The sequence below is a fragment of the Rana temporaria genome, chromosome 3, assembly GCF_905171775.1.
Source record: "Rana temporaria chromosome 3, aRanTem1.1, whole genome shotgun sequence".
Classification (NCBI taxonomy): Eukaryota; Metazoa; Chordata; class Amphibia; order Anura; family Ranidae; genus Rana; species Rana temporaria.
The window spans coordinates 348,474,899-348,502,346 of NC_053491.1; the positions used below are offsets into that span (position 1 = coordinate 348,474,899).

At 43.0% G+C, this 27,448-nt stretch overlaps 1 protein-coding gene across 3 annotated transcripts in view; it reads right to left on the minus strand.

The window, feature by feature from the left end:
• The window catches only part of ANO2 (anoctamin 2), a 315,904-nt gene that overhangs the window by 90,065 nt on the left and 198,391 nt on the right, over window positions 1-27,448 (minus strand). For all 3 annotated transcript variants that reach the window (XM_040345150.1, XM_040345151.1, XM_040345152.1), the window contains 2 exons: window positions 27,244-27,301; window positions 24,215-24,315 (listed from right to left, as the gene is read on the minus strand). In XM_040345150.1, coding sequence (XP_040201084.1) covers window positions 24,215-24,315; window positions 27,244-27,301 — 159 coding nt within the window. The remainder of the gene's footprint in view (window positions 1-24,214; window positions 24,316-27,243; window positions 27,302-27,448) is intronic.

Genomic DNA, 27,448 nt, shown 5'->3' on the forward strand with positions numbered 1-27,448 from the left:
AATGTATGAACAGAGGATCAGTGTTTCCCCTAGTGAGTCCACCCCCCCCCCACAGTAAGAACACACCCAGGCATACTTAACCCCTTCCCCGCCCCTAGTGTTAACCCCTTCACTGCCAGTGGCATTTTTATAGTAATCCAATGCATTTTTATAGCACTGATCGCTATAAAAATGCCAATGGTCCCAAAAATGTGTCAAAAGTGTCCGAAGTGTCCGCCATAATGTCGCAGTACCGAAAAAAAAAATCGCTGATCGCCGCCATTACTAGTAAAAAAAAATATTAATAAAAATGCCATAAAAATACCCCCTATTTTGTAAACGCTATAACTTTTGCGCAAACCAATCAATTAACGCTTATTGCGATTTTTTTTTACGAAAAATATATAGAAGAATACGTATCGGCCTAAACTGAGGGAAAAAAATGTTTTTTTATATATTTTTGGGGGATATTTATTATGGCAAAAAGTAAAAAATATTAATTTTTTTCAAAATTGTCGCTATATTTTTGTTTATAGCGCAAAAAATAAAAACCGCAGAGGTGATCAAATACCACCAAAAGAAAGCTCTATTTGTGGGAAAAAAAGGGCGCCAATTTTGTTTGGGAGCCACGTCGCACGACCGCGCAATTGTCTGTTAAAGCGACGCAGTCCCGAATCGCAAAAAGGTCTCTGGTCTTTGGGCAGCAATATGGTCTGGGGGGTAAGTGGTTAAGGCCTCGTACACACGACCGAGTTTCTCGGCAAAAAACAGCAAGAAACTTGCTGGGAGATATTTTTTTGCAGAGGAAACCGGTCGTGTGTACATTTTCGTTGAGGAAACTGTCGAGAAACTCGACGAGCCAAAAAGAGAGCAAGTTCTCTATTTCCTTGACGGGAATGGAGAAATTTGGCTCGCCGAGTTTCTCGACGGCTTCACAAGGAACTCGATGAGCAAAACGATGTGTTTCGCCCGTCGAGTTTCTCGGTCGTGTGTACGAGGCCTAAGAGTGTATGCAAAGCCAAACCTTTTCTTTTTTAAGTTTTAGAGTAGGGAAAAGTTAAAGTAGGACTAAACTCTCTCAATCAACGTTAAATATTTGAATCCTTATGCTGCTAGTCTTTGTAAATAGGAAGGAAGATACTGTATATTATATTTTCTTGTTTTATTTAATTTTTTTCTTGAGTTGCCTCCTGGTTTTTGTCCTAGGTCAAAATGATGTCATACATCCCAGGAATCTTCATGGTAATTTTCTTCTCTTTCGTCTGGAGGAGGAGCTTTCTCAGCTAAGCACGCCCTCCTGCCTGCATGCCTGAGCTAAAGGCGGCAGGATTCCAGTAAGTAAATCCTATATAAATCATCTGCCCTTACTTAAACTGGCCACAGCTAGAAATGCTAGGGGGTGTTTTTTAAAGTAATTTCTCAATACATTAAAGCATGGAGACATGGATGGGTGTGTTTATGTTGAATATTATGAACAAATTAAAGTGCTTGTATAGTGATTTTTTTTTTTACTTTTTTTACTTTTACCTACAGGTAAGCCTATAATAAGGCTTACCTGTAGGTAAAAAAAATATCTCCTAAACCTTTACGGTTTGGAGATATTCCCCTCGCAATGAGCCGCTAAATGCAGCGGCGCATGCGCACAGTGGATTTTCAGCTTAAGGCCCGGCAGACCTTGCCCGAAAAAAGTCTCCCACCGCCCATGCATGGAAGTGACGACATTGTGGCTAAAGCCACTCACAGCGCTGGAGCTACGATACCCGGAAGACATGTCGGCGTGGACCAGGTAAGTTACCAACGCCTCAATCTAAGGTAAGTATTTCATAATGAGCTAGTATGCGGTGCATACTAGCTCATTATGCCTTTTGCTTTACAGGGTTAAAAAAAAAAAGTTCAGAGGGTATACAACCGCTTTAAATAATGTTTTCAGCTTGTGTTGCTCAGATATAGTTAAATTATGCTTTAAGATCCCCTCCCTTTCCTTTTTTTGTCGGTGTGCCATTGGGGATTTTTCCTGTTACTTCCTTTTCAAGAGATACAACATGACATCTCTCCAAACTGAGGGGAAGTCCCTATTTGGACAGTAGCCACTGGAGCAGATGTTCCTTTTGGAAAACATTGTGGAATTCCCTTTACTTTCTCTGCCAGGAGAGGGTGAATCTCCTTAGGAGGGAGACAGACAGCAATAAAAACCTGACAGAGGTTTTATCACTTTCCTACTCCATCCAAAAGTAAAAAAGGATGAAAGTTTTATTTTTAGATACACTTTAAGTAAATAAAAAAATTAAAAAATACTAAGATTTTTGTTCTTTCAGCGTGTTCCTTCTTTCTTTTTTAACAAATGCTACCATTGTTTTTTTCTTTTGTTATTATTATTATCCAACAAACAGTTTTTCTAAGGTGATGACTTTTCCCCTAATAACATGCTGGGTAAAATTATGAATGGAGAAGCTGGTTTGGTATTTACTATAGTAGCATTCTTGTGTAAATGGTGTAATTAAAAAGTAGGAAAATATCATGTTCTCCTTCCAAGCCTGAACCTGCTGAGGAACCGCTGCAAGTCTAAAGCAATTACAGCCTGATATGACTTGAAAAACATGTGCATTTTGCTGGGCTTAGGACTCCTCGAGAATTATTTCAAGAATAGAACAAAACTGATGTATAAGCCCACTTGAAGCCTCCGTATTTATTACTGAAAGGCAGTCAGGCTGCATATGCAGTAATAATCATATTTTTCTTTCTCTGCATTTTTACATACTAAAGCCGCGTACACACGATCAGTTTTCTCGTCCGGAAAACTATCATGTTTTCTCTGGGAAGAGAAAACCGGGCTTGTGTAGGCTCTCCTGCAGTTTTCCCGATGAGAAAACCGCAGAGAATCACAGAGAGAAAATGTAGAATATGTTTTAATTTTTCTCGTCGCGAATCGCAGCGTTTTTTTCCTCTGCAGTTTTCCCATAGGGAAACACTGCGTGGAGCCTACACACGTCCGGTTTTCTTGATCACGAGAAAATGTGTCGGGAAAACCGGACGTTTGTACACGGGGAAAAGGGACCAAGTCAGTCCTCGGTTTTCCCGTCGGGTTTCTCGGCGGTGTTTTCACCGCCGAGAAACCCGATCGTGTGTACGCGGCATAAGAGCTGTAGTAACGCTTAAAATTCCATGTGCTAGCAACACGCTGGAGAGTCAGACCACTGCTCTCACACACAATGCTCCAATCAACAGAGCTCCAGGTTCCTTAGCAGCACTGGGGTAGATTCAGTAAGCAATTGCGTCTGCATAACCATAGTTACGCAGCGCAATTGCTTAGTTGCGCCGGCGTAACAACTTTTCTGTATTCAGAAAGCTTGTTACGCCGACTGCAGCCTAAGATATGACTGGCATAAGGCTCTTATGCCGTTGTATCGTAGGCTGCATTCTTACGATGGCCGCTAGGTGGCGTTCCCGTAGTGGTCAGCGTAGAGTATGCAAATTGCATACTCACGCCGATTCACAACCCCACGCGCGCCCTGCGTACGTATTTTACGTCGTTTGCGTTCGTCGGGTTCCGCGTAAGGCTGCTCTTGCTATTAGCAGGGGCAGCCAATGCTAAGTATACCCGTCGTTCCCGCGTCGCGATGTTTGAAAATTACGTTGTTTGCGTAAGTGAATCGTGAATGGTGCTGGCCGCCATTTACGTTCACGTTCAAGCAAATGACGTCCTTGCGACGTCATTTGCCGCAATGCACGTCGGGAAAGTTTACCGACGGAGCATGCGCACTACGTTCGGCGCGGGAACGAGCCTAATTTAAATGATCCACTCCCCCTACGGGATCATTTAAATTGCGCGCCCTTACGCCGGGCAGTTTTAGGGAGCGCACACGGAAATTACGGAGCTACTGCTTTGTGAATGAAGCGTAGCGCACGTAATTTACGGAGGCGCAGCGTAAAAACGGTACGCTGCGCCTCCGTAAGAGGGCGCAAGTTGTACCTGAATCCAGCCCACTGTTGATTGGAGGAGTGTGCAGGTTGGAATTTCAGAATTTTGAAGACCCAGGCTGGTAAAAAGTGAAATACACATCTGACCTCTCTTTGTCTAGTATTACCATATAAATGCTTCCCCTTTCTTTCCAATCTCTTGCAGAGCAGGTACACCCACTGGACACCAGATTTTAACCTTGAGCTAGCAAGTGGCAAACCAAAATGATCACATTCTTCAAGTCCTAACACTACCAGAGTAATAATAAATAAATAAATAAATAAATATTACATGGTTGAGTTTGTTGCCAGTGTTCCTTATATTTATCTTGAGTTCTTCTATAATAAACGTAATATGGGTAAAGGATTAAGCTGTAGATTGAACTGTTTATGACATGAATGTTCCCTGCCTTGCACTGAGGAATTTAAAATTCCCTTTACGAAATCTATACCAACATTGTCTAATTCAAGAAACAGCGGGGAGAGAACATCAAAGAGCATCAGAACTACAAGCGACTGGAAGTTTACAGCATCCAAATTAAATGGTAATGAATGAAGCACTCAACTTGCTCAAGATTAATGTAATGGGATAATTACACACAAAAAAAATACACTTTTTTGCCAGCCGGCTCAGATTTGTGTACTTTTCAGAAATCTGGTGTTTATAAGACACTTGCAAAAGCCACGGCATTCTGCAGAAATATGGAAATTGTAGGTTCTAATGTTTAGCGTGCATTAATTATCTCCCTCTGGCTCTGTTATTATTCGACATCAGTATTACTGACATATGTTTACTTGGCAGAGGCCCTTAAAGTACTCATTATGCATGAATGGTAACTGTAGGTGGTGAAACAGCAGCAATATGTTGAAAAACATGAAAGAAAAAACAGTCACAGCTGGGCTTATATGTGAATCCAAATGTTTGGTGATAAAGCTGAACTTTAAAGCTCACTTGTTGACAAACGTTATCCACCTTGCACCATTCATTTATTTATTATAAAAATACCCCAAAGCCCTTTTTCACTTTCCGGATTCCACTATCATGTGCAGCAGTGGCATTGCTAGGGGGTGGCTTATGGGGCTATAGCCCCGAGTCTGGGGCACATAGCCCAGTCTCTTACCGGGTGGGTGTAGTCCTGCAATTATGAGGTATGTCTCGGTCTGAGGCACCTTCACTCCAGGACACTGTATTATCCCGGAATGAAACTAACACTGCAAGTAGTCCGGAATGCAGGGGACAGGGGTAGACTGAGCCACGGTAGCGCTGGCTCTGGCTTCGTCCCTGCCTTCAACTGACTCTACTCCTGACCACTGGTTGCTAGAGCCACCTAGCGTCTAGCAACCAGTGATGTCACAGCCGTGACTCCCTCCCTGCCCAGCATTCAAAATTCCACTTCCTCCTCCTCCACACTAATGCTCGTGAGGCCTAAAGGATTGGGCACAGCCCCCTTGTCATGGTCCTGGATGGGAGAGTCCTGCCGCTGGTCCAGTGGTGGTGGAGTGCAGGACAGCAGCATCTTTAAATAGAAAAGGGAAGGCCTGGGCAGCCGGGAAGAGCCCAGGAGGGAGTGAGAGAGAGAAGACTAGACCTCTTAGCCACCCTGAGCAGCTTCCCATATTCCTCCCAGAGCCTGCACTCCTTCTCCAAGGTCCTCTCCCAGCTGTCACTGTCATGGAACAGGGAGAAAACAGGCTGACAGATGACGGGTGGGAGGTAGTTGCATCACACACGCCTACCCACACAGAAAGGGGCTGGGACAGTAGGGACTGCAGGCAGGGCTAGAGGGTCTCTCTTCCCCACCCCTCTCTCTCACCTTCATTCACCCCCTTCTCAGCCACCCCACTCTCTCTCTCTCTTGGGTCGCAGGGCTTGCCATGCTGTGTGACAGGTGTGTTAATCTCAGTACTGGATGGATAGAATTAGGGTTGTCCCGATACCACTTTTTTAGGACTGAGTACAAGTACTGATACTTTTTTTCATGTACTCACCGATACCGAATACCGATACTTTTTTTTTAAATGTGTCCCCAAATTCTGCCACCACCATGTTTCATGGTGGGGATGGTGTGTTCAGGGTGATGTGCAGTGTTAGTTTTTCACCACACATAGCATTTCGCTTTTAGGCCAAAAAGTTCAATTTTGGTCTCGTCTGACCAGAGCAACTTCTTACACATGTTTGCTGTGTTCTCCACATGGCTTCTTGCAAACTGCAATCTGGACTTATGGCTTTATTTCAGCAATGGCTTTCTTCTTGCCACTCTTCCATAAAGGCCAAATTTGTAGAGTGCACAACTAATAGTTGTCCTGTGGACAGATTCTCCCACCTGAGCTGTGGATCTCTGCAGAGTTACCATGGGCCTCTTGGCTGCTTTTCTTATTAATGCTCTCCTTGCCTGGCCTGTCAGTTTAGGTGGACAGCCATGTCTTGGTAGGTTTTCAGTTGTGTCATACTCTTTCCATTTTCAGGTGATGGATTGAACAGTGCTTCGTGAGATGTTTAAAGCTTGGATTTTTTTTTATAACCTATCCCTGCTTTAAACTTCTCCATAACTTTATCCCTGACCTGTCTGGTGTGTTCCTTGGCCTTCATAATTCTGTATGTTGTTCACTAAGGTTCTCTAACAAACCTATGAGGGCTTCACTGAACCGCTGTATTTATACTGAGATTAAATTACATTCAGGTGGACTCTATTTACTAATTAGGTGACTTCTGAAGGAAATTTGTTCTGCATCTCTCCAATACAAGCACCTTTCCTCATTTTTGTCTCTTTCATCCTTTGGCAGTACAGAAAAAATACCTGTTGATCTGCCAGAAATCCAATGGGCTCCTGGCTTCCTGATGAGCTGACAACACTGACTATGTTGTACTAAAATCCAAAGCAGTGTAGTCAGTCTTGCCTTAGTTCTCCCCTGCTCCCCTGATCCACGCCCTCTTCTGTTGCAGAGATGAGGAGGTCCAAATAACAAAACCATTTTTTATAATTACCACACTTACCTACACACCCTGAACCCTCAGGTCCACCTTCTTGAGAGATCTCAACCAACAGTACCAAGGCTCCCTAACCTCAAAGAACTCCTGCTCAATTTATTTTGCACCGTAATGTTTAATACAATTTTACCCACTTACTGCATACAAACAGTGCCAGGTCAAGGTTCTTTGGCACCCAAGGTAGGAATGTCAACATGCACCTCCCTCCCTCGTGCTCTTTAATTCAGGGCTATGTAAAAAAAATGCAAATTGAAAAAAGCTGACTAAAAGTAAAAAAGCTATAGGAAGGGAATGAAGAAGTTAATAAATATAAAAAGGCTTACCTAAAATTTTAACTGCAGATTTTATGTTAACACAAACTAATTAGTGTTAACTACCCTGTTTCTCCAAAAATAAGCCCTACCCTGTAAATAAGACCTAGTGCGAGTTTCTGGGATGGCTGCAATATAAGCCCTACCTCAAAAATAAGCCCTAGTTAAAGTCCTTGAAAAAACATGTAATCTGTTCTGTAAAAAGATTATATAATGTGCAGTGTGTCTCCCTTTTGTAACTTTATTGTGGAAAATACCTTATTTACAGCACGGCTGGGTGCTCACGTGACCCGCCGGAGCTCTTCTCCTCTCCTCCCGGCTGATGGCAGCTGTTTTTTTTTTTCAATAAAACTTTATTAAGCCCCTACCCACTGCAGTACTCAGAGTGGGGCTGACATCATTGGGGATCTTGGCCCCTCCCTCTGCAGTATTTGGAGTAGGGAAGAAGAACTCCAGCGGGTCACATGAGCGGCAAGCGGCACTGTAAATAAGGTATTTTCCACAATAATGTTACACAAGGAGACACACTGCACATGATATCATCTTTTTACAGAACAGATTACATCATTTTATAAGGTCTTTAAACAAAGGTTTATTTTTGGGATTACAGAATTTCACAATGCTGACTCCAGAGCTGACAGGGGAAGAAACTTTTTTGTACATACCATAAATAAATAAGACATCCCCTGAAAATAAGCCCTAGTGTGTTTTTTTGTAGCCAGAATTAATATAAGACCCGGTCTTATTTTCGGGAAAACACGGTACAAACATTATTCTGCGATTTGTCCCTTTTATGAAGACACAGGAAATTATGTTTCTGGTACAAAGCATTTTTTACATTTGCCACTACAAAGATAAATGAATGTAAATGTAAAAGTTTTAGATGCAAAAAAAATAAGAAGAAAAAAAAAAGGATTTATAAAACGTATTTACTAAGAGGCTAAAATACTGTATAAAATGTTTGCTTGTTTTTAATTTACACATAATGATAATTCACAAATTAACTTTTCATTAATAAACGAATATAGAGCAGGACTCGGGCTGTCAAACTCTAGTTTGGTCCTGAATACACATAGAGAATGGCTCTACAAGACAGCTGGACACTGTACAATGTTTATCAGGCGCATACAGACATCCTGACACAGTGGTTGGATGTCACGCTGACAGCAGAACGGAGTGGTACTAGTTAAATCTCCCCTTTTAAAGTGTATGTAAACCCTTATCTTGTAAAAAACAAACAAAAAAAAGATAAAACATTTGTGCAAAAATATATATAAAACAAATATATTCCTTTTTTTAAAAAACCATCACGTTACCTTTGTTCTCAACTGCAGTCCATTGAACTCCCCAGTGAAAGGCTGTGCATGAGGGGTGTCAGGACAAGTCTGATATTGGAGGAGAGCACACTGAGGGCCAGATTCACCAAAGAGATACGACGGTGTTTCTCCTGATACGCCGTCGTATCTCTGTTTCTATCTATGCGACTGATTCATAGAATCAGTTACGCATAGATATCCATAAGATCCGACAGGTGTAATTGTTTTACAGTGTCGGATCTTAGGATGCAGTACCGCGGCCGCCGCTGGGTGGAGTTCGCGTCGTAAACCAGCGTCGGATATGCAAATTAGCAGTTACGGCGGATCCCCGACGGATTTTCGCGTTCGCTACGTCGTCCGTAGTCAAGTTTCCCGTCGCAATTTTAGTCGTTATTTTACCTGCCCTAACTTTAGTCAGCAATCGTATTGCTGTCTAAAGTATGGCCGTCGTTCCCGCGTTGAAATTTAAAATTTAACGTAGTTTGCGTAACACGTCCGGGAATACGGAAGTACGCTACGCGCGTCGCCGTCCGAAAAAATGACGTCACGGCGCACAAAGCACGGCGGGAGTTAGGAAACGGAGCATGCGCAGTAGTTCCGGCGCGGGAGCGCGCCTAATTTAAATGGCACACGCCCATTTGAATTGACCCACCTTGCGCCGGAGGCCGCCGGCGTAGTTTTCATCGCAAGTGCTTTGTGAATCAGGCACTTGCGATGAAAACTTGCGGCGGTGTAACGTATCTACGATACGTTACGCCGCCACAGTTCTATGTGAATCTGGCCCTGAGTTCCCAGCATAGCTAGAGAACTGACCATGGTGTGCTCTCCCACGCTTTGTGATTTTTACCTACAGGTAAGCCTATAATAAGGCTTACCTATAGGTAAAATGAATATCTCCTAAACATACACCATTTAGGGGACATTCCCCCTGCATGCATTAGCTGACGTCAGAGGCTCATGCGCTCTGAAAGGCATTGCATACTAGCACATTATGCCATTGTCTTACATTTTTTTTTTGTGTGTGTGTGGGGGGGGGGGGGTGTTTTCAGTCAGTTATTAATAGAAGAGCAGAGGGACCAGCAGGGATTCCACACAAAGGAAGCAATACAAAGAGAACATGATACATTTTTCATACAAGTACATGGTACAGCAGGCACATATCAGAAATATGAAATGTTGGGTTTACATATTCTTTAATCTCCAGGACTGAACTGTTTGACAGCTCAGTCCTGAAAAGTGCAGAACATGGTGGGGTGAAGCAGAGACACCCCACAACACAACTTGCAGGTGCAGGTTTTCATCCAGCCTGTAGGTGGCAATGTTCTATTATTACAGATGGAATAGAGTCTGTTAGGAAAATTGTCCGAATAGATGCTGCAACCTTTGGGGACCTCAGGCAGCCATCTTGACCACTCCTGCATCATTTGGGAATGCCTAAAGCGAATGGTACATCAGGGAGAGAGACCCCACTAGTAAAGGGAAGTGCAGTGTGCAGGGAAAGGTTCCTGATGAGTAGGGTCAGCTCAGGAACAACGCCTGTCTTGAAGAAACATTGCGGTATCTGGACCAGTATCATGTGGCTCTTGCGGCCCTTGTCGCATCCCAGTACACTGCAAACTGACATCCCTCCAGCAAAAGCCATCCTCCGGGAACACAGGCCCAGGCCTGATGATACTAAGTGCTACATTGCCTTATATCAGTCCCAATAATAATAAAAAAAAAATCGTTATTTACTACTGCTAAACAATATACAAGACAAATTCAACATTAATGGTCTCTCCCTGAATGGGTGACCTAGGCTAAAGCTGCAAAAACCTACAGACTGCAATCGCATTGTAGTCAGCACCTTCTGCAAAGCAACTGCTAATAGTACCGCATTAGCTACATAGAGCATCTGTTGTTTCATTTAGTCTGAGCTCAGACAGGAACAGTAAAACACAATCACTATGCAGCAGTACTAAGCAGGAAGTGTACCATGTGTCTAGGTATATGATAAATGGTCATATTTAACAGAAAGGCACCTTTAAATAAAGTATCCCAGGGCACTTAGATTGCCATTAATAGAAAGGAAACATTATGTTCTGGACCAGAGAATCCTAAGCCGACAAATCACACAGATGGGAATATAAATGCTTGTTATAATGATGTATCGGTATCATGGACCCGAGGGCTGAAAATGTTTGAAATCCCGAAGGCTTTGCTATTGACTTATCAAAGCTTATAGTCCAATGATTACAATTTAAAGAATGCTTTGTATTAGCCAGAGCCTTAGGTCCACTTTTCATGACTTGCCTAAATCCTTCCTTTGGTTCACTAATCACTTTCTAGGAAGTAATCCTAACAGCTTAATTGTTCATCTATGGAGAGAATTTATTCAACATGACTGTAGATTTGAGATCGAGCCAGTGCTGTCTATATCACTGTGCCTATTCAAATCAATATGCATAGTGTACAGTGGGTAGAATAATTATTTGATTCCCTGCAGATTTTTTTTTAAGTTTGCCCACTTACAAAGAAATTAAGGGCCAGATCCACAGCCAGCCGCCGTAACTTAAATATTCCCATTTAAGTTACACTGCCGCAAAATTTCTACCTAAGTGCCCGATCCACAAAGCACTTACCTAGAAATTTTCGGCTGTGTAACTTAAATCCGGCCGACGCAAGGCGTTCCTATTCAAATGGGGCGAGTCCCATTTAAATTAGGCGCGCTCCCGCGCCGGACGTACTGCGCATGCTCACGACGTCATTTTCCCGACTTGCTTTGCGCGGTTTTACGTTACGTTATCAGTAGATGCGCGGTTTTACGTTACGTTATCAGTAGATACGCCGTCGTATCCCTTTTGTGGATCTGGCCCTAAGGGTCTATAATTTTTATTCATAGGTGTATGTTAAATGATAGAGAAAGAAAATCAACCAAAAATCCTAAAAAAAAAACATATGATACAAATGTTATAAATTGAGTTGCAGTTCAGTGAGTAAAATAAGTATTTGATCCCCAAGCAAAACATGACTTATTACTTGGTGAAGAAACCCTTGATGGCAAGCAAAGAGGTAAGGTGTTTCTTGTAGTTGGTTACCAGGTTTGCACACAGTTCAGGAGGGATTTTGGTCCACTTTTCTTTACAGATCTTCTTTAAATCCTTGAGGTTTCTTGGCTGTGACTTGGCAACTCGAAGTTTCAGCTTCTGCCATGCATTTTCTATAGGATTAAGGTCTGGAGACTTCTTGAGTCTCTCCTATGTTGCCTTGGTGGTATGTTTTGGGTCATTGTCACACTGACTGGACAACCCATCCACGACCCATGTTCAGTGTTCTGGCTGATGGAAGTAGGTTCTCATCCAAGATCTTACAATACATGGCCCCATCTATTGGCACCTCAAAGCATAATGTTTCCACCGCCATGCTTGACTGCAAGGATGATGTTCTTAGCGTCAAAGTCATATTTTTTCTTCCTCCAAACACAGCGAGTCGAGTTATGCCAAAGAGCTTGATTTTGGTCTCTGAAGTTTGCCAATGAACATTATAATGATTCAGAAAAGGATTGGGAGAAAGTTCTGTGGTCAGATAAAACCAAAATCGAGCTCTTTGGCATTAACTTGTTTGAAGGAAGAAAAAGGCTGACCCTAACCCTAAGAACACCATCCCTACAGTCCAGCATGGAGGTGTAAACATTATGCTTTGGGGCCGTTTTTATGCTAAAGGTACAGGTTGACTTGGCTGCATTAAGGTACCAATGAATGGGGCCATGTATTGTAAAATCTTGGATGAGAACTTACTTCCATCAGCCAGAGCACTGAAGATGGGTCATGGATGGGTTGTTGTCCAGTGTGACAATGACCCAAAACATACTGCCACGGCAACAAAGAAGTGGCTCAATAAGTCTCCAGACCTTAATCCTATAGAAAATGTATGGAGGAAGCTGAAACTTTGAGTTGCCAGGTGACAGTGAATAGACGGGGCCATTTATTGCAAAATCTTGGATGAGAGACTTCTTCCATTAGCCAGACCACTGAAGATGGGTCATGGATGGGTCTTCCAGCATGACCATGACTCAAAAAATACCGCCAAGGCAACAAAGGAACAGTTCAGGAAGAAGTACATTAAAGTCATGAAGTGGCCTAGCCAGTCTCCAGACCTTAAAGGGGTTGTAAAGGTTTGTTTTTTATTTTCTAAATAGGTTCATTTAAGCTAGTGCATTGTTGGTTCACTTACCTTTTCCTTCGATTTCCCTTCTAAATGCTTTTTTTCCTTGTCTAAATTTCTCACTTCCTGTTCCTCCTCAGTAAACTTGCCCCTATCATCCGAGCCGATCTGGCTGGGGGTTAGTCAGCCAAAACAGCTTGCTGAGGGGGAAGTGAGAAATTCAGACAAAGAAAAAAAAACATTTAGAAGAGAAATCGAAAGAAAAGGTAAGTGAACCAACAATGCACTAGCTCAAAGGAACCTATTTAGAAAATAAAAAACAAACCTTTACAACCCCTTTAATACTATAGAAAATGTATGGAGAGAGCTGAAACTTTGAGTTGTCAAGCGACAGCCAAGAATCATCAAGGATTTAGAGAAGATCTGTAAAGAAGAGTGGACCAAAATCCCTCCTGAGCTGTGCGCAAATCTGGTAACCAACTACAACAAATATCTTACCTCTGTGCTTGCCTACAAGGATTTTTCCACCAAGTACTAAGCCATGTTTTGTTTGGGGATCAAATACTTATTTCACTCACTGAATTGCAACTCAATTTATAAAATTTGTATCATGTTTTTTATATGGATTTTTGGTTGATATTCTGTCTCTATCATTTAAAATATACCTATGATAAAAATGATAGACCTTTCATTTCTTTGTAAGTGGTCAAACATACAAAATCTGCAGGGGATCAAATATTTATTTTCCCCACTGTGTGTACATTACAGGAACCTACTCTACCAGTTATTGTACAAGTTAGAGCTGAACTTCAGGCAAACAGCACATAACTCAGATAAAATGCATATATGGAAATAGTTTTACCTGCCAGAGGATTAGCATTTTTGCCCATGGTAAAACCCTGTCACACAGCCACTTTCACTGTCAGAATTCAGAAATACAGTGATGTAATTTCCCATTCTTAGCGTGCCTTTTTGTCAGTGAAAGAGCTGCAGCAGAAAGATGAGGGCATTCCTCTGCTCACTCTTCTCTCCCCTTCTATCAGTATGTTTCCAGTAAGCATATCTGCATGCAGTAAACCCAATTGACTGCTACTGTAGTTGGGCCTCTCTCTCTCCCAGTCTGACTACCACTGTACAGAGAATTTCTACACTAGTTTCAATTAAATTATGTACCATATTTGCCAGCGTAAAATTTTGGTTTTGGGATATAGTCGCCGTATAAGACGACCCCCTTCCTACTAGTCTGTCTGGAAGCTGAGGGGTAGCCAGAACAACCGCTGACAGGAACAACCGCTGACAGAAACAGGCTTTTTTACATTACATTACATGCCTCACTGTGCCATTACATTAAATGCCTCACTGTGACATTACATTACATGCCTCACTGTGCCATTGCCTACCTCATTGTGCCATTATACATGCCTCACTGCGCTATTGCCTGCCTCACTGTGCCATTGCCTACCACACTGTGCCTTTGCCTGTCTCACTGTGCCATTGCCGACCTCACTGTGCCATTGCCGACCTCACTGTGCCATTGCCGACCTCACTGTGCCATTGTCTGCCTCACTGTGCCATTGCCAACCTCACTGTGCCATTGCCTGTCTCACTGTGCCATTGCCTGTCTCACTGTGCCATTGCCGACCTCACTGTGCCATTGCCGACCTCACTGTGCCATTGCCGACCTCACTGTGTCATTGCCGAGCTCACTGTACCATTGCCTGCCTCGACAATCTCCCTACCTTATCCTGTTTGCAGAGTTTGTCAGGCTGCGGGCGTCCATTATTCAAAAGTCGCGCCTCCTCCTCAGGCTGTTCCGTGATAGGCGGAACACTAATTTTCCCAGCAGAGCCTCTGTTCAGTGTTCCGCCTATCACGGATGTCCTCTCGTCCGTGGCCGAGGATGAGAAGGCATCCGTGATAGGCGGAACACTGAACAGAGGCTCTGCTGGGAAAATTAGTGTTCCACCTATCTCGGAACGAGGAGGCGCGGCTTTTGAATAATGGATGCCCGCAGTCTGACAGACAGGTACCGGCGAATAAGATGACCCCTGAGTTTTGAGGCATTTTTTTACATACAAAAGGTCATCTTATACGCTGGAAAATACAGTAATGTTTTATTTTATAAAGCTATATGATAGTTTGTCTTTTATATCTGCCTAGATCTCAGCTTTATCACTAGCTTTGTGTGAATCATTAATTCATACCAGCCATGCTACAATATATAGCAACAGTGTCATCTTCCAAATAGCTCTACCTTTTAATATTAACCACTTGAAGACCAGGCCTTTTCTGGCACCCTAGGGAATACAATGGCGATCGTTGTAATTTTTTATGTCACTCGGTATTTGCGCAGCGTTTTTTTAAACACAAATTTTATGGCAAAAATTAATTTCATTAATTAAAAAAGCAAAAAAAAAAGCACAATATAGACCCCATTTTTGTTGTATAATATAAAAGATGTTGTTACGCTGAGTAAATATATACCTAACATGTCACGTTTTAAAATCTAGTGTAATGGCAACAAACTACGGTACCTAAAAATCTCCATAGGCAACGTTTTAAACGCCTTTACAGCTTACCTGTTTAGAGTTACAGAGGAGGTCTAGCGCTAGAATTATTGCTCTCACTCACTCTCACATGTGTGGTGCAAACAACGTTTACTGATTTACGTATGCGTTAGTTTCTGCGTGCGATCACGAAGGGATGAGAGCGCTTTACATTTTTTAATTTTTTTAATTTTTTTTTTTATTTTTACACTGTCCCCTTATTTTTTTTACAAGGATTATAAACATCCCTTGTAATTGAAATAAGGATGACCGGTCCTATATATGAAGAGATCTGGATCAAAAGACCCCTAATCTCTACTGTACTTTTAAAAGCAAAAGATCAAAAACTAAACAAAGAAAATAGATCTTTTTCTTTAAAAAAAAAAAAATGTTTACTTCCACCCTGGACCGGAAGTTATGTCATGACATAGCTCTGGTCCTTCAAGGCCAGAGAGGTGATCAAAGCAGATCTACTCTTTGATCGCCTCTTTGATTGGCCGGCGGCACAGTCGGATTGTTTATCGGGTGAGGTGGCAGAAACGGTGAGCCTGAGATAGACAGGCGAGGGGCAGGAGACTGCTCGGAGCGCTTTCAAGAAAAAAACAGCCGCCAGCTTAAAAAAAAAACAATACCAGGGGGTTATGGCTGATACCTTCAAACCATTTGCAAACCGCAACGTATATATACATAGTCCTAACTACAGTTTTTCTAGTGTGATAACACTGCTCCTCCATTGATATAGTGCAATGAATGAGTGTTGTCACTCAAGCACTGGATGGATTAACCACTTGCTGACGGCCGTACGACTTTGTACGGCCTCAGCGCGGCTCCCAATCTCTAACAGGCCGTCTTTTTACGGCCTCCCCTTTTCGCGTTCCCCGCGCGCGCTCCCGAGCGCGCAGCGGGGAACTGCTGTGCTGGCCGTGTCCCTTGGACACAGCCAGTCACAGATCGCCGTGAACGCCCAATCGGAGCGGCCGTTTCCTAGGCGATCTGTGCGGCCAATGAGAGATGATCTCATATGTTTACATATGAGATCATCTCTCATTCCCGGCTCTCGCAGACAGCGGTGCTGTCAGGGGAGAGAGGAGACGGATCTGTGTCTCTTGTACATAGGGACACAGATCGGTCACCCCCCCCCAGTCACCCCCCCTCCCCCACAGTTAGAACACTAATTAGGGTACACATTTAACCCCTTCCTCACCCCCTAGTGTTAACCCCTTCCCTGCCAGTCACATTTATACAGTAATTAGTGCATATTTATAGCACTGATTGCAGTATAAATGTGAATGGCGCCAAAAATGTGTCAAAAGTGTCCGATGTGTCCGCCATAACGTCGCAGTCCCAATAAAAATCGCAGATCGCCGCCATTTCTAGTAAAAAAAAGCATTTATACAGTAATTAGTGCATATTTATAGCACTGATTGCAGTATAAATGTGAATGGCGCCAAAAATGTGTCAAAAGTGTCCGATGTGTCCGCCATAACGTCGCAGTCCCAATAAAAATCGCAGATCGCCGCCATTTCTAGTAAAAAAAAAAAAATTCTGTCCCTTATTTTGTAGGCGCTATAACTTTTGCGCAAACCAGTCGCTTATTGCGATTTTTTTTTTTTTTACTAAAAATATGTAGAATACGTATCGGCCTAGACTGAGGATAAAAAAAAAAAACTTTAAAAAAAAAATTGAGCTATTTATTATAGCAACAAAGTAAAAATATTTAATTTTTTTTCAAAATTGTCGCTCTATTTTTGTTTATAGCGCAAAAAATAAAAACCGCAGAGGTGATCAAATGCCACCAAAAGAAAGCTCTATTTGTGGGGAAAAAAGGACGTTAATTTTGTTTGGGAGCCACGTCGCACGACCGCACAATTGTCAGTTAAAGCGACGCAGTGCCGAATCGCAAAAAGTCCTCTGGTCAGGAAGGGGTTTAAGTGCCCAGTAAGGAAGTGGTTAAAAAGTGAAAATAATTGAACATTTCTGAAAAAACGAATGCAATCACCACATCTAAGAACTGGAAATATATTACATGTGTTGTACCTGAGTTTACATACACTTAAAACCTATGCCACGCCTAACCTTAAAGCGATTGTAGGCTTCTTCTTTTTAAATTAAAATAACAAGGGTATTGCACAGAGCGGTTCCAAACCTCCTCTCTTCTGGGGTCCCCTACTGAGGATCTTGGCTCCTCCTTTTCTCTGTGCTCCCCCATAGTAAGCCACTTCCACTGGGGGTGAACCTGTGGGCTCACTCTAGAGCCAGGTTGTGTTCATCCATAGGCACACACAGCGTGACTCAACCCCACCCCACGCTTACACGATTTTATTGACAGCTGCAGGAGTCAATAGCCGCCACTGCTGTCTCTGAGCCTGTGAGAGGGGAAAGAGAGGACCAGCGCTGCTGCAGACAGGCACAGCACTGGATCGATACAGAACTCGGATAAGTATTTAGGGAGGGAGGTGGGGGGAAGAACTAGTGGAAGGCTTTTTACCTTAATGCAGGTAATGCAATAAGGTAAAAAAAACATGTTGGGTTTAGAACCACTTAAAATTATTTGCCAGCCTAACCCTAGCACTAATTTAACCACTTCAAAGCCATAGATACTTTGTAAATGCCAACAATATTACTACAGACTGGTGTCAGTCCCTAAGCTAGGATGTATCCTATGCTAGGAATAACTGATTAAAAGAAAAAGTCTTTACCTGTCTTCCATTGCCTTTAATTTATATGCACCATATCTCCCAGCATTTTGAGATGGGAATGAGGGACACCTACTAGCAAACGTATGTAGGCATAGGACACACACCCTGCCACACCCCCTTAACCACTTAAGACCCAGACCAATATGCAGGTTAAGGACCTGGCCCCTTTTTGCAATTCCGCACTGCGTCGCTTTAACTGACAATTGCGGGGTCGTGCGACGTGGCTCCCAAACAAAATTTGCGTCCTTTTTTCCCCACAAATAGAGCTTTCTTTTGGTGGTATTTGATCACCTCTGCGGTTTTTATTTTTTGCACTATAAAGAAAATAGAGCGACAATTTTGACAATTACTTTTTGCTATAATAAATATCTCCAAAAAATATATAAAACAAAAAAACATTTTTTTTCCTCAGTTTAGGCCGATACGTATTCTTCTACTTATTTTTGGTAAAAAAATCGCAATAAGCGTAGATTGATTGGTTTGCGCAAAAGTTATAGCGCCTACAAAATAGGGGATAGTTTTTATTAATCATTTTTTTTTTATTAGTAATGGCGGCGATCAGCGATTTTTTTTGTGACTGCGACATTATGACGGACACATAGGACACTTTTGACACATTTTTGGGTCCATTGACATTTTCACAGCGAAAATTGCTATACAAATGCACTGATTACTGTGAAAATGATGATGGCAGTGAAGGGGTTAACCACTAGGGGGCGCTAAGGGGTTAAGTGTGCCCTAAGAGAGTGATTTTTACTGTAGGGGGGCGTGGCTGGACGTGTGACATCACTGATTGTCGTTCCCTATAACGGGGAACAGACGATCAGTGACACTGCCATAGAGAAGAACGGGGAAGGTGTGTTTACACTCACCTCTCCCCGTTCTTCAGCTCCTGTGACCGATCGCGGGACACCGGGGGTGATCGGGTCTGCGGGTCCCGCAGGCACGGTCACAGAGCTTCGGACTGGGTTGCGAGCGCGCATGACCCGCGGCTGGGTCTGTACATGACTGTGCCCAGCCGTGACATTCTGCCGACATATATCGGCGTTAGGCGGTCCTTAAAGCGGGGGTTCACCCAAAAAAAAAAATTCAATTACATCTAGCAGAGCCAGCATACTAAGGACATTACATTTCGGCAGGTAATTTTTTTTTTTCTCGGTACATACCTTTATATCCTGATGTTGTCCAGGGCTTCCGGGTTCCGATGACTGCATGACTGGGCGTTCCTATCCTTCCGTTCGATGATTGACGTCTTGTGAAACAAGTGACCTGTCGCACAACGCGCGTCACCAGATGACGGGAAATAGCCGAGCTGCGAGTCGGCACTACACGGCGCCTGCGCAGTCAGCTCTACACGGCGGGCGCAGGCGCCGTATAGTGCCGACTCTTAGCTCGGCTATTTACGGAAATCTGGTGACGCGCGTTGTGCGACAGGTCACCTGTTTCACAAAACGTCAATCATCGAACAGAAGTTTAGGAACGCCCAGTCCCTCAGTCATCGGAACCCTGAGGCTGGGATAGGAACGCCCAGTCCCGGAGTCGTCAGAACGCAGAAGCCCTGGACAAAATCCGGATATAAAGGTAAGTACAGAGAGAAAAAAAAAAAACCTGACGAAATGAAATGTCCTTACTATTGTACTATTAATGTAAAAAAATTGTTTTTAGGGTGAACCTCCACTTTAAGTGGTTAAAGGAGAATTAACCAAAAAAAAAAAAAATGTTAATTCAATCCAAAGTGCTTTTTTTTACCACTATTATTCCTTTATATTGGCTTTTAAAATGTACAAATGCAGCAATTTAGAATTTGGATGAAAGGTTTAGCACTGGGAAAAGACCAAAATGAGGAGGAAAGAGGGACAGAGGGATATTGCTCCAAATCAGGGACAGTCCTTTAAAGTCAGGGACAGTTGGGAGCTATGTATGCACTATTAGTTTTTGATAGACACGTGGATATATAATAACCTATTAAATGAGTTCCTTTGTAACTACAATGGAATGCAAGAGTCACGGTGCTGCTTTCGAAGACTGACATCACACAAAAGTAGCACAATTATTGCCCAGTGATTTCAGCTCCTAATAGGACTGCCAGGGATTTAGTTTGTATATTTGATGTCTGGCAACTGTGCAAAACCCCATAAACAAACCAAGGGCGAGCGGCGCTGTACAAGACCGCGGACTGGATCCTGCAATGTCACCCTCGCCACCTGTTTCGCCTTACGCCCCATAAAACTGTCTCTGTTACAATTTCTAACATAGCTCGGGTCAAAAAGCACTTTAAAACAGCAAACCAAATATTGTGCAGTAAGATAAAGATGATTCTGTTTGCTTGAATGCTTGTATTGCTAGTCATAATTGTATAAAGACATTCCAGTTGTGATTCATTTAATCGCTAAATTTCCTTTTCTTCATATTTAATCTGAAGGTTGTGAAAACATCTACGACGTGTTGTGTACAGAATGTTAATCCACGAATATGTAAATACAATGTGAAGTGAAACTTCTGAATCATACATAAATAAACAGTACAAGTTAGGGGCAGATTTAAGATATTGTAGAAGGAAGATTTTGTGGTCGTGTAAAAGTTCAAGGGCGCTGTTGAATCAGTAAAATCTATATTAAGTGTATGTCAAGGCAAAATTAAGAAGAAAAAAAAAAAACACACACAAAAAAAATTACGTATGCAGTACATCTCTGCTAAGCTCATTCAGCTTTAAAAATGCTCCAAGTACAGAAAAATGCCTCTTGATCTGCCGGAAATCCAGTAAGGTTCTAACTTCTTGTAGTGAGCAGACAACTCTGTCTTAGAAACCCCAAGCAGTGTTGTCAGCCCTGTATAGTTCTATTTGGTGGACTACAAAACACCCCTCCCTTATGCTATGGGCATGAAGACAGGGAGGTGTGTTTTATAGTCCCTCTTATGTCGCGTATACACGACCGTTTTTCGGGTTCTAAAAAATTATGTTTTTAAGGGTCTAGAAAAAACAATTTTTTTTTCAACTCGATCATTAAAATGGCCTTGCCTACACACGATCGTGAAAAAAAAATGCTCTAGAAAAGCGCGGTGACATACAACACGTACGACGGCACTATAAAAGGAAAGTTCCATGCAGATGGTGCCACCCTTTGGACTGCTTTAGCTGATGTCGTTTTAGTAGAAGACGATTCGCGCTTTGATGTTACAGCTTGATGAATGTGCTTACTCCATTATGAACGGTAGTTTTACCAGAACAAGTGCTCCCGTCTCATAACTTGCTTCTGAGCATGCGCTGGTTTTTCCTGTTGTTAAAGCCCACACACGACCATTTTTTACAACCTTAAAAACGACAACGTTAAAAACGTTGTGAAAAAATAGAGCATGTTCGAATTTTTTTTAATGCCCATTTTTTAGATCGTGAAAAATGCTCTGGAGCCCACACACAATCGTTTTTAATGACATAAAAAAAAAACTTCATTTTTTACAACCCGAAAAACGGTCGTGTGTACGCGGGTACCAACTTGCACAGGGGTCAAGTCCTGGGGAAAAAAGAATGATACGCTCATATGCATAATTACTAAAGTGCATGGTTTGTTTTTTTCGATGCACTGTACCTTAGTAATCCTTTATGTTACTGGCCGCTTCCTGTATATGGATTCATCGGGTAGTGTGCGGGTATTCCGTCACTTCCTCAATGCCGCAATGTCTCCTGGAAGCTTTTGTCATTTGTCTTTTGACATTGTTCCCAGGAGACATTGTGGAGGTCTGCCGCGAGTTATCGCGGGATTTAGAAAGAACTTGCTTGCTCCTGGGAACAATGACAAAAGCTCCCGGGATACATTGCGGCATCGAGGAAGTGACGGAATACCCGCACACTACCCGATAAATCCATATACAGGAAGCGGCCAGCAACATAAAGGATTACTAAGGTTCACCTGCCCCTGACAGTGACTCGAGCTGGGCATCGCCGCTTAGTGAAGGATTGGCTCGGGCGGCTCGGCTGCTCTTGGCTGCTCTAGTCCTGCAAAGGGAACTGAGTTCCTGCTATGAAAAAAGTGCAGGAAATCTGTTCCCACGCGTTCCCGCAGGACTTGAGCCCTGGTCTTGCACCTTATGGTTCCTATTACTCACCCCTAAGCATCTTCTGAAATATTCTGGTACCGGTTTACTGTTGGTATGATTGATAATGTTGTTCTTAGAAACTCAGCGGAAGGAAGATAGAGGCTGAAGTGAGCAAACTAGAGTGTTTGCCATAGTAGAGCAATTTATTACAGTTAATGGCCAACAACATTGTAGGTAGGACACAAAAAAAGCTCTTAGTGCCAGCAAACAAATGGAGGACACTCGAGGAATTATGACTGTGTCTGCCCCCTGGATTCCAAGGCCCTTTTGGAAAGGACAGATTTATTTATTTACATGGTATGCTTGGATATCAGATTCAGACAGCTTTGGGATGGGAATAAAAGAGAGGTGCGAAGTGTGAATTTAAGGCTGTGGGGATAACTTGATATGTTACTTTAGATACACTGAAAACTGTATTGTCTGTAATGGAACCTTCAATAAAGGCTGAAAAAAAAAAGATTGTCCAGTGGCAGCCTGTCCAGATAAACAGTTCTAGTATTTTTAACAAGCCAGATGGAACTGCCTTATAGCAAACTTTATGAGAGTAGAACATGATCAAACTATGTTTGGGGAACTTTACTTTCAGATACAGTTACTTAAAAGTTTAACGCTTACTATGAGACTAAAGATTGAGAGCAAAGACTTGGTCACAGGGCTGGTGCAAGGATTTTTGACACCCTAGGCAAAACCTAATTTTGCCGCCCCCTAGCTCCACCCCTTTATCCTGCCCATGTACACCCCACCTTTTTAATGAAGCACCCATCAAATGCAGCCCACCAGGGCCCAAAAAATGCAGCCTCATCAGCGCCCATCAATGCAGCCTGCCAGCAGCCATCAATGCAGCCTCACCAGCACCCATCAATGCAGCCTCATCGCTGCCCATCAATGCAGCCTCATCAGCGCCCATCAATGCAGCCTCATCAGTGCCCATCAATGCTTCCTCATCAGCGCCCATCAATGCCGCCTCATCAGCGCACATCAATGCAGCTTCATCAGCGCCCATCAATGCAGCTTACCAGCGCCCATCAATGCTGCAGAGAGAAGAGAGTAGGAACACCAGTGACCGGGCGCCCCTGGGCAGAAGTGCGCCCTAGGGGTCTGCCTAGTTTGCCTAGTGGTAGCAGCAGCCCTGCTTGGTCATACTTCAGTTATCTGAATGGCTTCACTTAAAGGGGTTGAATACAATTCGTTACCATTCACACTACATGGCAGAACATATGCATTAATAACATAACCATGTGAGGGCATCACCTCAAATCAGTGACATGACTTTAATATCAAGAAAGCGGCCATTTTTACTTATTTCTAGGTGGTCTCTATGTGCATCAAGAAAGAAATACTTTAGTCGAAGAAGTAGTTAAAAAAATAATAAATAAAAGAAGTAAGGTAATTCTAGAAAAGTAAACATACATTTTAAAGGAACCCTTTTAGCCTTCAGTAACCATTTAAAGTGAACCTACAGTAAAAATGCAAGCACCACTGAATATATAAGGCCTCCCTCCATCAGCATGAGTAGCTACTTTAAAGTGATGTTAAAGACTCTGATTTTTATTTATTTTTTAACACGCATGTCATACCTACCTGCTCTGTGCAATCGTATTGCACAGAGCAGCCCTGAGCCTCCTTTTCTGGGGTCCCTAGTTGGTGCTCTTGGCTCCTCCTCTTCTCTGTGCACCACCATAGAAAGCCACTTGTGCAAGCACGCTCCCAAGGCGGACTGTGTGCGTCCATAGACACACACAGCTCAGCTTGGCCCCGCCCCCCGCTTTCTGCTCACAGGATTTGATTGACAGTGGCTGGAGCGAGACGCTAGAAATGTGCACAGGGCTGGATCGAGTGAGGACTCAGGTAAGTATAAGGTGTGTGGGCATGGTCGGGGGGTGTGATGTGGGGGTGTTACAAATACTGGGAAATAAAAAAAATATTTAAAAAAATCTGAATACAGAAAAATTGATTTACATACACTTTATTTCACATTATTTATTGTCTCCGATGCATTTGCCAAAATTGAAAATTTCACCCAAATGTACAGATTTTTGCCCAAATTGAAAACTCTTAATTTCACTCTTCATTTTCCATTATTAAATGTCTTAATATGTGTCTTGGATGACAACCTCACTGTTGTTTTCTGCTCTGATACACAAGCTAAAAGAATAATATAACATTTTAGGGTACTCACGGTATTGCAATCTCGAACAAGTTGTTCTGTATCAATTGTTTCCCCAACATGATGATACTGAGTTGAATGCAGAGCTCCATCAGACATCCTCCCGGAGCACACTATAAGCAAAAACAGTTCATGAAATGTATGGGTATTATTCTTTACTTGTCTTTGCTTCTGTTAACTTCAATAACTGCATGAGGCAGTTTTGCCTGGAAATGGATCAGTTAGCCCAACTCATATCTAAAGTATTTGAACTACCTACTACTAAAAGTGGGAAGAGATGAGTAATCAGATCCAGCAGATTTGGCGCTTCACTACATTTTTAACATGTCGCTCAGTATCTGCATTCAAGATTTGATTCTATTCATTGATGAGCGCTAATGAAAGTGATTTGCGCACTGTTCGAATCTGAAGTCAAGCAGGTGAGTACACATATGTAGCAGGATCCCTGACCTCCAAAGGCCTAATGGTGACCCCCAGAGTCAAGGAGAGTTGACATCCTTCCTTGTAGTGTGGGCTATTAGGCATGGTGAGTGTATTGCAAGTCGGAAACATGGGCACCAGTCACTTTTTAGAATGCAAGAAAAGAGATTTATTGTCTCTTAAACAGAACTGGGGGAGAGAAGGTTAGGGCCAAGACACCCTTAGGCAGATGCAATAGTAATTGGCAGACTCAGAGACAAAATAATAGGCAGACAGCTATACAGTTGGAGAGCTTTTAAGCTGGATGTAGCAAATGTATTTGTAGAACTGCTGTCTCCTATGGCAACTGAACTTTGAACCATTAATAGAGATCCATACACGTAACTCATTGTAACCCGTTACAGATCTTCTCTCACATCTCAGGCCTCGTACACACGAGTTTCTTGGCAAAAACCAGCAAGAAACTTGCTGGGAAATATTTATTTGCTGAGGAAACCGGTCGTGTGTACATTTTCGTCGAGGAAACTGTCGAGAAACTCGACGAGCCAAAAAGAGAGCATGTTCTCTATTTCCTTGACGGGAATGGAGAAAATTGGCTTGTCGAGTTCCTCGACAGCCTAACAAGGGATTCAACGAGGAAAACGATGTGTTTCGCCCGTCGAGTTCCTCGGTCGTGTGTACGAGGCTTCACAGTATCCTACTGTAGATCTGAGCTCCCATTCTCTCACTAGACTTCAAGATCCCAGACATCACTAGATCCCCTGAGCTCTTTCACAGCTAACCCGCTGTGATTTTCTCAAGCTTCACCCACGCTAACCCCGATGGGTCCCTTGCTTGGCACTCTACTGAAGCTTTCCCACTTCTTCACTATCCCTGGCTGGTGAAAAGGCTGCTCTGGTACTTCAGACTTCCACATGCTGGCCTCTGATAATGGTTGTCCCCTACTGGAGACTATTCTTTCCTATACCTCTGGCCTTGATCATCACTTGCCCCTGGCGACAGGAGTGGTCGTCCCTTGTGGCAACTGCTTCTCCCTCACTGCTGGCAATGATCCAGTTCCCCCATCCAGCAGACCCTCTGCAACTTGGTTGGGCTTCCAGACTGAAGCCCCAACTCTGTGCTGCCTCTCTCAAACCTGGATAGGCCTCACACAGCCTAGCAGCCAGGTGCTCCTGGGATAGGCCTCAGGCTTCTGGCCTAGCATCCCAGAGCCTTGTAACGCGCATCAACCCAGACAGCCGTGAGTGAGAAGTTTACCATGACTGATGTGGGAACGGATGGTGGATCTGCTACACAGTTTTAAAGTCTGGGAGAACTTAGTCTCATGATGCCCACCTGACTTTATGTTAATAACATTTGAGTCCACACTATCCGGTAAGCGCATTTGAACCTATATACTGGTGACGGCTTACACACGTGGTTATCTATGGAATAAAGGCTTTTTTTCTATCAGTATGGAAGTTTGATACACCTTGGGCTTTTCTTTTTGAAGTCAGGTATGGACTATAATTTATATATATCGGTGAATGGTCCAATCTGGTTAGGGTTGTATAATTCACCATTTGTCTGATCAATATATGTCACTTTCTGAATAAGTCACTGCATAATAATGTACATGTATAGCGCAGCACTTTTTAACTTTCTATAATCATGCACGATGTTTGTCAAATTGTGGTGTTTGCAACTCTAATCTATAGGTCTATAGCGCAGTATACTATTGTAAATTATTATATATTTTAAATCTGCCTGGAGTTTAGCTTTAAGCCTAGGTTCACACTGTAGCAATGCGGGAACCAGCGCGATTTTAGCATTGGTTCCCGCATCGCATCTCTCCCACAGGCAGTTCACACTGCCCTCTGTGAACCGCTGCGGTGTCAGTACAAAAGTTAATGACACCCCGAGATCGGTTCACAGATCGCAGTGAGAACACCCATGCGATCCGATTCAGGTGTGGGAAAAAAAAGTCCCTGTGCCTTTTTTATTTGAATCCAATGCGAGTTCAGCCACAACTTGCACTGCACAGACATCGCATGTGATCGGCACCACAGTGTGGGTTCCATTCACATGTGTGAACTTAAAGCGGAGGTTCACCCTAAAACAATTATATACCATTCCAACCAGCATACTGCCGACATGTACAGTATGCTGTTTTTTCTTTTTTTTTTTGCCGTACATACCGTTTTATACTTGTTTTTCTTTCCAGACTCCCGCAGGGAATAGGCGTTCCTATGAAGAGGCGTAGATGATTGACGTGCTGCTAAGGCGCGTCACGCGTTCCGAAAATAGCCGGACTGGGACTCGGCTATATACGGCGCCTGCGCAGTCAGCTCCTAGTCTGTGCGCAGGCGTCGTATAGCGCCGTATAGAGTCGAGTCCCAGTCCGGGCTATTTTCGGAACGTGTGACGCGCCTTAGCCGCACGTCAGTCATCTACGCCTCTTCATAGGAACGCCTATTCCCCGCGGGAGTCTGGAAAGAAAAACAAGTATAATACGGTATGTACAGCAAAAAAAAAAAACAGCATACTGTACATGTCGGCAGTATGCTGGTTGGAATGGTATATAATTGTTTTGGGGTGAACCTCCGCTTTAATGTAGGATATGCAATAGCTGAATAACTTACCTCTTCCACTCTGTAATCATTGAAAATGTAGTTGTAGCTGCCAGGTCTTCCAACAAACCTAGATGAAAAGGGACAAAATGTTGTTAGACAAATGCTGTTAAATATTGCTGAGCTTCAGGATGCCTTGTGTGGCTATGGCATCAGATTTTGTGAGTGTTTTACTAAATCTAGCCAGTTGACAAGACCCAAGATAGGTGAGAAGCAT